Source organism: Heterocephalus glaber, unplaced genomic scaffold (genome assembly GCF_053883595.1).
Source record: "Heterocephalus glaber isolate CG9 unplaced genomic scaffold, H.glaber_assembly_v1.0 deba00001452, whole genome shotgun sequence".
NCBI classification, from domain to species: domain Eukaryota; kingdom Metazoa; phylum Chordata; class Mammalia; order Rodentia; family Bathyergidae; genus Heterocephalus; species Heterocephalus glaber.
Genome location: NW_028258302.1, coordinates 14740588 through 14756147, shown reverse-complemented (window position 1 = coordinate 14756147; position 15560 = coordinate 14740588). Strand labels below are relative to the sequence as shown.

General features: G+C 43.5%; 1 protein-coding gene and 1 pseudogene across 2 annotated transcripts in view; one reads left to right on the top strand and one right to left on the bottom strand.

Moving 5' to 3' along the window:
- The first annotated feature begins 3857 nt into the window (after positions 1-3857).
- Fam76a (family with sequence similarity 76 member A) overlaps positions 3858-15560 on the top strand; it is a 33358-nt gene continuing 21655 nt past the window's right edge. For both annotated transcript variants that reach the window (XM_004850731.4, XM_004850730.4), the window contains exons 1-4: positions 3858-4093; positions 5277-5341; positions 9453-9507; positions 10237-10389. In XM_004850731.4, coding sequence (XP_004850788.1) covers positions 4013-4093; positions 5277-5341; positions 9453-9507; positions 10237-10389 — 354 coding nt within the window. In that variant the 5' untranslated portion in view covers positions 3858-4012. The remainder of the gene's footprint in view (positions 4094-5276; positions 5342-9452; positions 9508-10236; positions 10390-15560) is intronic.
- LOC110350428 (small nuclear ribonucleoprotein G pseudogene) lies at positions 8697-8918 on the bottom strand (annotated as a pseudogene).

Genomic DNA, 15560 nt, shown 5'->3' with positions numbered 1-15560 from the left:
TGGAGTTTCTCCTGCTCAGGAAGGGCATTGCTCTTTTCCCTCTCTAGGCTTCCAAAGTCACATCATCTAGTCTCAGGGCACTGAATTTCACATATGTGCTGATAATATGCTCAAAACTACTTTTGCTAGATGTAGTAGCATGCACCTATGGTCACAGATACTCAGGAGGCTGAGGCAGGAGGACTGATGAAACCCAAGAGTTTGAGGCCAGCCTGGGCAACACAGTAAGCTTTTCTCTCCCTCTTCCCCATTCTTTCTCTCTCTGCCTCCCTCCTTCTACCTTTCTTTCCTCCCTCCCTCCCTCCCTCCCTCCCTCTCTCTCTCTATCTCTCTCTCTCTGTCTTTTGTATATTGTTGCACTGGGGATTGACCCCAAGGCCTTCCACTGAGCTACATCCCCAGCCCTTTTTCCTTTTTTTATTTTGAAACAGGGTCTTGCTAAGGTAGTAGATCTCTCAAGCTGGGCTCAAACTTGCAATCCTCCTGACTCAGCTTCCTATAGTGCTAGGTGTGCATTAAGATGCCTACTTTCCATTTCTTAAAAAATGAAAAATTTTCGCAAAACAAAAAAATCTTTCCTCATCCTAAACCTCTTCTTTATGAGATTTGTAGAACAGAGCCTGCTGCTAGCTGATTTCTTCCTTTGAATGTCCCATAGTTGTCTAGAATTTAACATGTCAAACACAACTCTAGGTTTGTCACTGGAACCTGTGCTTCTAGTCTTTCCTTTTGCTGAAAATGTGGCCATGCAAACAGCTGGGCCCACTGACCGTAATTTTTTCTTTTCCCTCACCACCTTCCAAATCGGGTCTATCCCCATGTCTGTTGATTCCGCCTCCAAACTTTATCTTGAAACTGTGCACTTCTCTCCACTGCAAACTTTTAACCATCACCTCTCACCTGGATGGCTGCAATAGCCTCCTGCATGACCTCTTAGCATTCTCCTCCTAGCAGCCAGACAAATCTCTTTTTTTTTTTTTTTTGGTACTGGGGATTGAACTCAGCCCTTGAATTTGTATTTTTAAAAGATTTGTCTGGGGCCAGGGATTTAGCTCAATGGTTCTGCCACCTGCTTTGCAAGTGCAAGGTCCCGAGTTCGATCCCTGGTACCAAAAAAAAAAATTCAATTATGTTACTTAAGACTGCCAATGGTTTCTTTCTCATTGCATTTTGCACACTGTTCTTTGAAGAAATCCATATTCTTATCAGAGTCTACAGACCTATATAACCAGCCCTGCCTTCCCTGCTGACATTTCCACTCACCCTCTGCCCTTACACTAAGCCCCAACTATACCCACTTCTCTGCTTCTTGACCACGCCAACCTCTGTTCCATCTTAAGGTTTTCCCCTTTCCCTCTACCTAGAACATTCTTGGCTAAGTCCTTCTTGACCTTCAGATCTTGGCACCTCCACAGAAAGTTTTTCCCCGAACTTCCTACCTAAGTGACTCCACCTACCTTGTCCCTTATCCCGAGATGTTCTGTATCCTTGCAGCATGTCTTTTCAATCCACAGTCCTTGCTTTTTGGCTGTCTTTGCTACTAGATTGTTGGCTTCACAAGGATTGAGATCATGTCTGGTTTTTGTGTTTTGTTTTGTTTTACTGAGGATTAAACTTAAGGCTTTCTCACTGAACTACATCTCCAGCCCTGTTTTATTTTTTATTTTAAGACAAGGTCTCAAGTTGCTAAGTTGCTGAGGCTGGGTTCAAACTCATGATTCTCATACCTCAGTCTCCCAGAGTGCTGGGATTACAAACATGTGCTACTGCACCTGGTTTCATGGCTGTTCTACACACCAGTGTGCCCCTAGTGCCTAAGCCAGAGGCTGGGATATGGTAAACACTCAATAAGATTTACTAAATGGATGGGCCAATTAGCCCTGTAGTGGGTAAAGGCAATAGAGTGGACCCAATTAGTGTTTTCAGGGCATACTGTGAATGCCACAGTCAGATGCCGAACAGATAACTGTAAAACTGGTGTACAGTGGAAATCAGAATTGGGGCCAGCAGCAGCATAGAGAGGCTCGATCCCCACTGCAGTGTATATAGTGTAAGAAGGGAAGCTGTTTAGATGACCCAGGACACCAGCAACTCCTTAGAAGAAATGCAATTTCTTCTAATAAGTAAGATTTATTAGTGTGACATGTTCTGTGTATTGTTTCTTGTTTGTTTTGAAACAGTGCCTTGCCATGTTGCCCAGGCTGGCCTCCAATTTGCCATTCTTCTGACTCAGGCTCCCTCTAGCTGGATTACAGGGTGTGCCACCATGCCTAGCTTTGTTTTGTTTTAATGTGCCCAAAGTTAACAGCTTCTAAGTGTTAGAGCTGGGATTTAAAATCAAGCAGTAATTTCCCAATAGTCTCCACCAAGTAATGTTTCTGATCTCATGATCTCTCCGCAGCCCCTGTACAATTGCACAACTGTACAATTGAGGAAAATGAGGATATGAGTCCAGTAGTAGGCCCAAGGTCACATGGCCTGTAGATGTGCAACAGTGCTTTTAAATTTTTATTTCTTTCAAAAATTCTTTTGTTAGGGCCGGAGATTTAGCTCAGTGGTTCCGTCGCCTGCCTCGAAAGCTCAAGGTCCCGAGTTCGATCACCGGTACCAAAAAACAAAACAAAAAATTCTTTTGTTTTGTTTTTGGTTTGAGACAGAGTCTCTATATGTAGTTCAGTCTGTCCGTGAACTTACCATGTAGCCCATGGTGGCTTCGAACCCCAGGCTATCCTGCCTCAGCCTCCCAAGTTCTGGGATTACAGGAGTGCACTACCATGCCCGGCTCTTGAATCTTTTCTGACTCCAGTGCCTACACATTTGATTAATACACATCTTTTTGGGAAGCTTACAAGAGGGAGCTGGATTGGGTTTCAAACACAGTACGTTGTGTAGGGCAGGGAATTTGAAGCTGTGCGAATTCAACTGTAAAAAAACATACGGGGGGAAAAAAAACAAAAAACATATGTGGAAGTAAAACTGCAATTAGTACTACTGTACAGGAGATCGGCAGAGCCAAAAGTAAGCCCTAGAGAAGTTAAAGGGCAGGAACTGGACAGGTCAGCACAGCAGGAGGCGTTGCCAACATCTCAAAAACAAGCCCATCATTCCTTGGGCAGCCCCTATAAGTGCAAGGATGGGAGCCCACAAGAGGCAAGAGGTACTAGCGCAGCTTCCTTTCCTCTACTGTCAGGAAACCCCAGGTGGTTGCATGCCAGACAAGCTGGGGTTGGGGGAGGAACACGAAAAAAAGAGGAAGCAGATCTAGGACAACTGCATCCCACTCTGAGCAGGCCTCCAGGCTGCGGGACTCAATGACTAGAGAGGTCTCTCCTTTGGGGCGGGTCTCAAGCACTTTTCTGAGTTCTCCTCAGTTTACTGTTCTCCCTTGAATGCGATGGGTTCACGAGCTTCTCCTGCTCCGATGACCGAGGATTTCTTCATCTTCAGACGCTGGGAGGTGGCCAAGTTCCAGTTTCAACAATGTCCCTCAGTGGTCCAATCCAACTCCTCGTCCTCCCAGAAGGCAGCTCCGTGGAAAACAGAGCAACACAACTCCACCAAAGTATCGCGAGAAGCGACATTGAGGCCACCGCCCAGGAGGGGCGGAGCAAGGGCGGGAACGCAGAAAGAAGTGGGAGGAGTCCAAGCGTTACCGGGCTCTGGGTCTGGAGACTGTCTAGCTCCAGGCGGCGCCCCCGCGTGACTGAGCTTTACATAATCATCTCCTTGTGCGTCAGAGTGGCGTACTAAAGCCCAGACTGAAGGAGAGTAGTCAAAAGCTCGGTGTTCCGCCCCTTTTCGTGATCGACATCAAAGTGAACCAGTGAACCGGCTTCCAGAGCCCTCGCGCCCGCCTCGGTTTTCCCCGGCCCGCCCGCGCCTGTCTGCGCCCGCCTAGGCCCTCCCGCAGCCCGCAGCCCGCAGCCCGCTGCTGCCACCAGGTTGTCTCTCAGACTGTCAGATAAAGCAGCAGGCCGGGCCGGCAGGGCGGTGAGCACGGCCCGGGCCAGACATGGCGGCGCTCTACGCCTGCACCAAGTGCCACCAGCGCTTCCCCTTCGAGGCGCTGTCTCAGGGGCAGCAGCTGTGCAAGGTGCGCGGGCTGGGGCGGCCGGGAATTGGGGACGCAGGAGGCGCGGCCCGGAACTCCCGGCTCTTCAGGGACGGCGGCGGTGGTCCCTCGGGTTGGCTGGGTGTGGCTCGCCCGCCTGCCTAACCGAGGAGCTACACCTGCCCCGCTGGGGGCGGGCGGGGCTCGCGGCGGAGTCCTGGGCCGAGTCCGAGCCCCCGCGGCCGGCGTACCCCGGTGCTTAGCAACCGCAGGGGATTGTTCTTGGACCCCGTGAGGTCTAGGGAGGAAAGAGCGGGTCTCTGCATGCCCCTGACCAGCAGTGCCGAGAATCAGTTTGAGCTGCCTTCCTTGCCGCCGCGGTCGCCCATGTTGCAGACGAAGGAAGGAACGACACCCTGTCCCGCCTGGGACTGAACTCCGGTGTTTCGAACTCCGATGCTTCACGGGCACTTTTCGGCTGGTCTCAGGAACGGGGTGGCAAGGCTTTATTAGAGCCCTCCCAACCAAGAACACAAATCTGAATGATGACTTTTCAGCATCCAGTTGGTGGCTTTCAGTCCTTGCTTTAACCAAATTCTTATACCTGAAGTTCCAACTTCTCCTTTTTCCTCAAGTTCCTTCATCCCACATTGCCTATTTGAGTGGAGTTGATGTAAGATAGAAGGTAAAAGCAAGCTCGCTGAAAGTGATATTGGGATAACCCTCAAAGAATCCAGTTTGCCTGATTTAAGTAACTCTTTAATTGTATGTTACCGTGCCTCAGAGGGCCATGGCTATTCTTTTTTACCAGGTCTGAGAAAACACACACTTGTTTTTTTTACCGCTCTTGTTTACCGGCTCTAAGAGAACGCAAGTGCTTAAATGTGCTTTTTAGCTTTAAAAAAATAAATTAGCACTTTCATTTCACAAATAAACTTGCTCAAAAGCACACCAACAGAGCCAGGACTGGAATCTGATTCCCAAGCTGGAGATTGTTCCTATGTTTGTTTTACAGTTTATGACTAGTTCCACATAAATTCTTTCTTAACTCCCACATCAACGGCTGGGCAGTGATGCAGATATTTCAGAGGAGGAAAATAAGACCCAGAAAGTTAGTCACTCAAGCATAGTGGCTGGGCTAGGGATAGTACCTAGCTATTCTTCCTACTGAAGGCTGTTTCCATTTTTGAGTGCCTTTTAAAATGATATCCTCATTTCATTTCAGGAATGTCGGATTGCACACCCTGTTGTGAAGTGCACCTACTGCAGGACTGAGTACCAGCAGGAGAGGTAGAGTTTTGGTTGACTATGAAAGATGGTAATAGGCTCTTACAGTCTGTTTGCATTTCATATATAGAAAGATCTGTAATCAGTTACATTGTAAAATACAGATCTGTAGTCAAATACTTTATGCACAGATTCTTCAGTTTCCTGTTACACTAAAGGGCATATAATACACTTATTCCCTAGATATTGCCCACAGATTGTTTAAATTTTTTTTTTCTAGTACTGAGGCTTGAACCCAGGACTTTGTACATACTCGGCGTGGGCTCTCCCATTCAACTATATGCCCAGCCCATTTGTTTGTTTGTTTTGTTGTGGTACTGGAGATCAAACCCAGAGTGGTCATACTGTGCTACATCCTCAGCTCTTTTTTTAAATTTTGGGACAGAGTCTTGCTAGGTTGCCTGGGCTGGGCCTCAGTTGTGATTCACCTGCCTCATGCTCCTAGAGTGCTGGCATTACAAACATGGACCACCAGGCCTGGCTGCCAGCCCTTTTATTTTTGAGGCAGAATCGCTCTCTTTTTTTTTTTGTACCGGGGATCGAACTCGGGTCCTTGCGCTTGCGTGGCAGGCAGGCAGGCAGGCAGGCAGGCGGCGAAACCACTGAGCTAAATCCCCGGCCCAGCAGAATCTCTCTTAAGTTGCCCAGGTTGGCCCTGGGACTTGCACTCTCCCTGCCTCAGTCTCCTGAGTACCTGAGAATACAGGCATTTGCCACCTAGCTCAGTTTGAATGCTTATGGCTTAAACTTTTTTTCTGGTGACTGGGATATGCTAAGCAGTGTTCCACCACTGAAGTACATTCCCCAGCCCCTGATTGCTTAAAAATTTTTTTTTTTTTTGGTACTGGGGATCGAACTCAGAACCTTGTACTTGCCAGGCAGGCATGGCACCACTGAGCTGTATCCCCAGCCCAATTGATCATTTTATATTGCGGTTATGATTTTTTTGACACTACGCAACAAATCCCACAGCAGTAAAACGTGGGCTCCATGCTCAAGTATTGATATATACAAAGCTTGAAGAAACCCTTAATGCCAAAAAAGATACTTTTTAGAAATGTGACAATCCTAAAAGGTTTGTTAACTCTAGTCACATTCAAAATTCACTTGCCTTTACATTTTCCTTGTGTGAATCTCATTTTTAAAAGTGTGAAAACACTTAGGTGTGAGGGAACACACATCATTGGGGGAATTTTCAGTAGCAGCAAAGTGATTTATTGCTATAGCAAGTTCAACTTTGGTGAAATCTTTGTAATTGTAGGTGATCCTGCCTTCACCAGGGTGGAGTCTTTTTGCTAGCTCATACTAGATCTATTTTTTAAAATTTTAAAAATTTTTTATTTTTGGTACCGGGGATCGAACTTGGCACCTTGCACTTGCGAGGTAGGAACCAGAACCACTGAGCTAAATCCCCAGCCCATACTAGATCTATTTTAATAAGCCTAAGTTCAATTCTAGAAATATTTTCCCCACAGTTTTATTATGGATATTTTCCAAATAGCAACAAAAAAGTTTCAATTAGTGAACATCCGTATACCTACTCAAGCCTTAAATATAATTTCACATCTCCCCATCTCTTCATCTGCCATTTGCTACATCAATCTATTTCTGATGCATTTCAAAGTTGCAGACATCAGTGTACCTAATCCTTAAACACTTCAGCATCATATCATTTACTAGAGTTAAATATTTGTTTACGGTTCTTTAAGATTTTTAATTTAAGATTTTTTTGTGGTGCTAGGTTAGAACCTGGTACCTGAACCTAGGGCCTTGTGCATACTATGCACTCTACCCCTGAGCTACACACTCAGACCTCCCAGTTCTTTCTTTATTTTAATTTATATATTTACTTTTTTGAGACAGGGTCTCTCAATGTAGTTCAGGCTGGCCTTGAAATCACTGTGTAACACAGGCTAGCCTCACACAGCGATCCTCCTGCCTCAGCCTCTCGAGTGCTGGTGTTACACAGGTGTGCATCAATACACTTTTTTTTTGAGGTAATATTTGTGTATAAACCAGCACCATGCCACACACCTGTAATCCCAGCACTCAGGAGGCTGAGGCAGGAGAATCGCCAGGAGTTGGAGGCCAATCTGAGCTACATAGTGAGTTCAAGACCAGCCTGAGTTACATAGCAAGACCCTATCCCCAACCTCAAATCCTATCAGAATACAGAATGTGACCATCATTCTAGAGCCCTCTCATCTTCCATCCCCATCAGTCTCTACTCTCCTTTCTCCCTCTAGGCAACCACCATTCTGATTGTCATTTCTACCATTGATTAGTTTTGCCTGTTCTTGAACTTCATACAAATGGAATTATACAGAATATAATTAGAAGCTTTGTGGTTTTTTTTTTTGGTACCGGAGATTGAACTCGGGTCCTTAGCTTGGGAGGCAGGCGGTGGAACCATTGAGCTAAATCCCCAGCCCAGAAGCTCTGTGTTTTACTTTTGCATTTAGCCCTATGATCCATCTTGAATTAATTAGTGTGGTAGGGGGTGAGCTAGGAGCTTTGACTTTCCTTTTTTAGTAGTACTAGAGATTGAGCCCAAGGCCTCACAAGTACTAGGCAGATGCTCTAGCATGGGGCTGTATCTTTAGCCCCCCCCCCCACTTTTTTTTTCTTGGTACTGGGGAGTGGATTGAACTCAAGACCTTGCGCTTTCGAGGCAGGCGGCGGAACCACTGAGCTAAATCCCCAGTCCTAGCCCCTTTTTTTTTTTGAGTCAGAGTCTCATTAAGTTGTCCAGGCTGGCCTCTAACTTGCAGTCCTCCTGACTCAGCCTCTCAAGTTGCTAGGATTACATGTGTGTCACTGAGCCAGTCATGAGCTCTGGCTCTTAATTTACACTACACAAAAATGGAGGCGAGCCGCCTGTCCCACAAATGCGAGGACCTGAGTTCGATCTCCAGTACCAAAAAAAAAAATGCAGGTGAATCCTAGTGATTATTTTTCTTTGTACGTTTTTCTAAGATGTCAGGTGTATATTAACATATGCCTCATTCCTTCGGTAGCAAAGCCAGGTATAAATCTAAATACTATTCAGCATCACAGAATAACTGATACTAATCCTCTTTCTAGAGATCTTTTTTCTGCTTGATGCTGGAGATTGAACTCAGGGCCTTATGTATGGTAAGCAAATTGATATTGAGCTACATTCCCAGCTTCTGTACTTCACTTCTTGTACCACTTTTTAAAAATGGCTGAAAAATGCTGTGAAAAATATTTTTTTGACTATTACAAAAGTTTATTTAACAAAAAATTTAATATGAAAATGTATATGACCCAATTTGCCATCATAGTGAAACTAGTGCTTTGAAGAAGGGGATGGATTTCTCTGCTGAACAGTCATTATTTAAACTCGTTCCAGGGCTTCCAAAATGATACTGTTTCCTTGTATTACCACCATTCCAACATTGTTCTGTTGCCCGCTAGTTACCACACATTCATCCGTCATAAGATTCATAAAGGGATCAAATCCTTGCAATATTCTTTGGACATATCTGTCACCATTTAATTTCAATGATAACTTCTTGTTTATAAATTTTTTCAGCATGGGAGAGTGAGCCTGGTTCATGTGTCTAATCCTCAGGCTCAGAGCTCCTTTGAAAAGATATCTGCAGCCCTTGTCATGCTCCCATGGTAGGCTCAGTGCTTTATGTCTGGCATCACCACATGTTGAATTCACTATGTAGCACAGGCTGGCCTTGAACTCTTGGTAGTCCTCCTGCCTCAGCCTCCCAAGTCCTGGGGTTACAGATGAGCTCTACCATGCCCAGCAAGGAGATTAATTTCTTTTCTTCTAGTCCATTTCAGTCTAACATGATACTTTTGAGGGTCTTCTCCATATCTGATAATTTTACACAGGGACATTTTACAAAATGTCATAATCAGAAATAACTCGCTATTTTAACTAAAGCCTTATTTTATTTGGAATAACAAAATAAATAATCACATAATAATTAAAAGAATTGTTGACCAGATACTCAGACTTGAATTAACCAAGTATCCAGTCCATATTTCACTAATGAACAAGTTCCTTGGGCTTAAGGAGAAATGAATTTTCAGATGTTCTAAGCAAATCTTTGTGTCTCTTTTTCTTCTTTAACAGTAAAACCAATACGATATGCAAGAAATGTGCTCAGAATGTACAGTTGTATGGAACGGTAAGTTGGATTTCTTTGTATCTAACAGTGAGTACTTGGTTCTCTTGGCACCTTGTCTTCTATGGACTATTAACGTCAGTAGAATATTTTTATTAGAATATGATGTCAATATTTCCAGTTTCTCAGCTTTCAGACTTAGTTAATACTTATTATTATGGAGTTCTGTGATTATATTATAGTCACTCTGCTGGGATTATGATTATAATTTTCTTCAAGTGGCTTCAGTGGCCAGAGTTAAAAGAAGAGGGGAAAGAAGAATCATGACCTCTCTGTTTGGTAACAGTTGTCTATTTATTTTGATGAATGATTTTTTTTTCCTCTTACTGTTAGGGTTCAGGACGCTGTGTCCTTGCAGTTCTGACATGTAAATACACTGATAGAGCCAAATAGGGCTTTTCAGAAATTTGGAGGTAGCTGGGCATGGTGGCACAGAGGATTGCTGCGAGTTTGAGGCCAGCCGGGGCTACGTAGCGAGAACTTGTCTAGAAAAGGGGGGGGGGCTTCATTTGATCAATATAAAAGCAAATTTATGATTTTGGGGGGGGGGTTGGTATTGGGGATTGAACTTGGGACCTTGCACTTTGGAGGCAGGCAGCAGAACCACTGAGCTAAATCCCCAGCCAGCAATGTATTTTTACCATGAACAATGGACTACACAATAGAAATTGTTTTTAAAAATGTACAGCTATTTTATAATGTCTTTACTTGTCCTTTTTTTCCCTCTTTAAGCCCAAACCTTGTCAGTATTGCAACATAATTGCAGCATTTATAGGCAATAAATGCCAACGCTGCACAAATTCAGAGAAGAAGTATGGACCACCATATTCTTGTGAACAGTGCAAACAGCAGTGTGCGTTTGACAGAAAGGATGATAGAAAGAAGGTAAGCCTCTGTGTTTTTCTTGGTTTTTTTTCTTTCAGAGAAATTAAAATAGGCCAATTGTGTTAAAAAGATATAAAGAGAATTCCTTTCCTGATTCTGCTGTTGACTTTGTAGAAGATAGACTGTTTTCTTCATTTATCAAACATAAACCGTAATATTCCAGCATTTTTATAAGAATCCAAATTATACTGATTGATTTCATTGCAATTGGGATACTGTATTGTAAGTGATAATTGACAGACATCTGTAGAATTCTGTAAAGGAGAGATTATGACTTAGCAAGATAGAATGGACCATTACTGCTGTCTGGCTCTGTAAATCTTTCTGTTGAAGTTACACATTACAAGAAAATGACATTAGAGGGAAGCTGTATTTGAAATGGTGATGCCTTGGTAGAATCAAAATGGTTTAGAGTTTGGTCAGAATATTACTGTCCTGATGAAAACCCTGCACTGCTTTCCAGTTATACTTAGAGTAAAATCCAAACCACATCCATGCCTGCAAGGCTCATACCCAGCTCTCAATCTCAGCTTCCACTGTGCCTTTTGCCCCACGTTGTTCAGCTTCCATTGTGCTTCTTGTCCCACCTTGTTTGGCCATAATGGCTGCCTTTCAGTCCTGTAGACATGCCAGTCTCATCAGTCTTGTTCCCCCTCCCTTGTGTTGGCTGTTCTCTTTGCCTGATGTGCCCCTCTCCAGGGTGTCATAAGTGGCTCCTCATGTCTGGTCTCAACTCAGATGCCACCTCCTCACACAGACCTTTTACTAATTTCCAGTTACTTTGTATGTGTGTGTGTGGTGCTGTGGATGGAACCCAGGGCCTGTTGCATCCTAGGCAACTACTCTACTACTGAGATAAAGCCCTAGCCCCCACAGTTACTCTATATCATTAACACTCTGTTTTACTATCTTCAAAGTATGTAACATTATGAAAAATGATCTTGCTTATTACGGTACTAAGTGAACTCTTTGTCCATCTTGTTCTCTTCTATATTTCCAGTGGCTGGGCACATAGTAGGTTATTAATAAATACTTGTTGAATTAAAAAATGTAGTATAATTTAATGGTGCATGGCTATAGTCCCAGCACTTGGAAGACTGAGGCAGGAGGATCAAGAGTTTGAGGTCAACCTGCCCTACATAGCAAAATCCTGACTGAGAAAAAAAGAATGAAGTATAGAAACTCCTTTTCAGTGCCCAGAGGTGCTTAGGCTTTCAAGGGCTAACTTGTTAAGCAAATTCATTAATTTATAATGGATTCCCTTATAATTTATAAGTTCCCTGTGACCAGACCAGAGTATTCCTCCCTGCCAACCAGGTTACCTTTCCCTGAATCAAGATACCAGAGAGGCTGAAATAGTAATCGAGAGAGCTTATAATAGTACGTTACCCAGGTCTGAGGGACAGCTCAAGCTTTATAGTCCCCTAGACCTGAGTCTCATACCACCTCTGGGGCTAGCTAAATGACCCTGGGCAAGTTACACTCAAATGCAATTTTCTTATTTTACCCAATGGGAATAACAGTAGCTACTTGTAGGAACACGGAGATATTTAATGAAATAGTTACACGAAACACGTATTTTTGAGCCTGGCACATAATATAACTGAATAAATAGTTATTATGTATTATTATTAATCACAATAGCTAATTTTTGTTAATCTAGTTATACTAGAATTTAAGTTTGTTTTTGTCTTTAGTTATAACCCCATCTTAAGCGTTTGTATATTGTCAGATATCCTCAGTCACATGATAATAAACTTTAGGAGAGGAGGACTAAATTTAGAGAGGAAGAGTGGGTGATCTAATAGGGGGCATAAATGTGATCAAAATACATTATACACATTGAACTAGCTCAGAAGAGTGTGAAACAAGGAGTGGGGATGATTAAAGTATGCCAGGTGCATGTATACATCTGCCAGAATGCAACTCGTTAATCAAGTATGCACTGATTTTAAACAGTGGGAAAAACAGAGAGTAATCTGAGTCAGGCCTGATGGTGCATGGCTGTAATCCTAACTACTTGAGAGGCTGAGGCAGGAGGATTACAAGTTCAAGACCAACCTGCACAGTTTAGCAAATTCCTGTCTCAAAATTGAATTTTTAAAAGGGCTGAGGAAGTAGCTCAACGGTAGAATTTGCGTAGCATGTGCGAGGCCCTGTATTCAATCCTGAGTACTGGTGGGGGAGGTGGGATGTGTGAATCTGGACTTAATGCAGGAGTGAAAGACTTGGTTAAGTCACTTATTAGCTGTGAAACTTTGGGCAAGTTAATCTGTCGGTGCCTCAGTTTCCTCATTATAAATGGGGATAACTTCAGTGTTGTTAGAAAGGCTGAGCCATCATGTGTAAGTCCATTTGAATGGAATCTGGGCCTCCCGCCAAAAAAAAAAAAAAAAAAAAAAGGAATCTGGTACGTCGTAAGTGCTCAGTCATTGTTCTCTGTGGTTATGTTTGATAGTTTTTTGTTTTTTGGGTTTTTTTTTTTGGTACCAGGATCAAACTCAGGACCTTGTGCTTTCGAGGCAGGTGCCGGAACAACTGAGCTAAATCCCCGGCCCTTGTGTTTGATAGTTTTATTCACAGAGAATTATCTTTTAAAGTTTAAAGCAGAGATCTAAAATAAAGTGTCATGTGATATTCTGTGCAGTTTTCATGTTCAGTGCTTACTCTCGTTTGCTTTGTTTTAAAAACCTTTCTTTTTGTTTTTTGAGACAGGGTCTCCCTATGTAGCCCAGACTGGCCTTGAACTTGCAGTAATCCTCCTGCCTCAGCCTTCCAAGTGCTGGGATTACGGGCATGTGCCACCACCCTCAGCTAAAAGCCTTTCTTGATTGGAACCTCTTCTCTGGGCAAAGTCCTCTAGGGTGTTTTTAAATCAGACTATAAGGACGTACTCCATAACCATGACATGAACTAGATTGGAGTTTGGGTTCAAAGTTCATTTGTATATTCATTAACAAATACCAAGTCTCAGTTCTAGATATTGGAAATACACTGTCTTAGTTACTTTTTTCTCATTGCTGAGACAAAATACTCAACAGGCAAAGTTAAAGGAGGAAAAGTTTATTTGGCTTACAATTTGTAGAGGTTTCAGTTCAGAGTTGGCTGGATCTGAGGCGGGGGGCATGGCAAGGTGGCATGGCAGAGTTCATGGCAGAAGGCGGCGAGTGACAGGTGACCCCAGCAGCCCTCTTTTTGTCCCTTATATTCTGTCTAGGCTACCTACCTTTAGGGCGGGTAGCACTGGCACCCAGGGAGGGCCTTCCTATTATCTTCTCGAAGAACTATGCCAAACCAATCATTTGACTAATTTAGTAGTCACACCCTTGATCCCAGCATCACACACTTAATCCCAGCATCACATACTCTAGATCCAGCCACCTCTGAAAAAGCCCTACCTATAACTGCATGAGGCTTTGGGGAGACATTTAGACACAAGCCATACATACATTAATGAAATAAACAAATAGGACCGAACACTTATGGAGCTTATGTGTATATGAGAGAAAGAAATGAATGAAAGACAAAAGAGATGAATAAACAAATTTTAGATGTAAATGCTATAATGAAATAGAGGAGCCAGGTGAGGTAGTGCACATCTATAATCTCAGTTACTCAGGAGGACCAGTTAGTTATGCAAAGACTAAGCAGGAATGAGCTTGGTACGTGGGAAGAATAGAAAAATCACAGAATAAACAAAAGGAAAAGAAAATAAATGAGCTTATAGACATAGGTATAGGCTACATATAAGTCACACGGGCCATGGTAAAAGTTTGGATTTTATGCTAGGTACAAGGAGAAATCCTTGGGTGCTAAGGAGATAAGATATCAGTTTTACATTTAAGAAGTCCTCTTTAGCAGCTATGTGGAAATAGCTTATAAGGCCCCAGGAGTAGAAGTAGGTTGATCACTGGGCAGCTCTTGCAGCAGTGAGAGATGAGAATAGCTCTACTAGGATAAATGGTAGAGTTAAAAGGGAGAAGATGGTAAGATGCTAGGCATTGTGGAGCATGCCTGTAATTCCAGCACTTGGGAGGCAGAGGCAGGAGGATCACCGTGAATTCAAGGCTAGCTTGAACTACATAGTAAGACCCTGTCTTAAAAAACAAAACAAAGGGCTGGGGATTTAGCTCAGTGGTGCTGCCGCCTGCCTTGCAAGCGCAAGGTCCTGAGTTTGATCCCCAGTACCAAAAAAAAAAAAAAAAAGAAACAGTGAGCAACAGGTTGAACGTGCCAGGTAGAGGATGGGGAACAAAGAGGCTTTTGTCGCCAAGATAAATAACTGCAGATCCTCTTAGTACACCCTAACATATTAAACCATAATGATATTTTCTATTTGCGTACTCTATTCTATGTTCAGTTCCTAATAAACTTGGAGGAGTGTTAGCCCTGGTATTCTCAATTCTAGTTCTAGCAGTTGTTCCCATCTTCTATACATCAAAACAATGAAGTATAACATTTTTCCCCTCAGCCAATGTTTATTTTGAATTCTAGTAGTCAACCTATTTGCTCTTACATGAATTGGAGGAGCCAAGCATGGTGGCACACCCATGCCTGTGATCCCAGCACTTGGGAGGCTGAGGCAGGAGGATCACAGTGAATTCAAGGCCACCTGGGGCTACCCAGTGAGTTTAGGGCCAGCCTGAACTACATAATAAGACCTTGTCTCAAAGCACCCCCCCAAATCCAAACAATACTTTAGATAGTAATGATGTAATCGACCACGTTCAGGGTGGAGCATAAGGTCCAATTTCAGGAAAAAGAAATGCAGACTATAAATGCATCAGAGTCCCTCCCTAGTCTGAGTAATTCCAGCCAGCCCTGCAGCCCCACCACCTCTAGGAAACTGCACCACAAATGGTTTTGCAGTCCAACGTCTTTGCAGAGGCACCCTGGCCATTAGCAGGTCATGGAAGCCGCATTCTGCCTTTCTATGCTTGGGCCCTGCTCCCTGGTGCACAGCTGCTTCTGTTTAAAGGAATCAACTTTAATTCCAACTGCCATGGTAGACTGCCACCAGGAAGTGGGATCTGAAAACTACTCATCCTCGGTCTTCCTCTTGGGATGTTTTTTCCATAGTGAGAAGGTATCCAGCACACCATTTTGTGAGCCATTTATAAGGTATTAAAACAAGTATGGAGTGGAGTGGTCTATACTTGTAACCTCAGCTA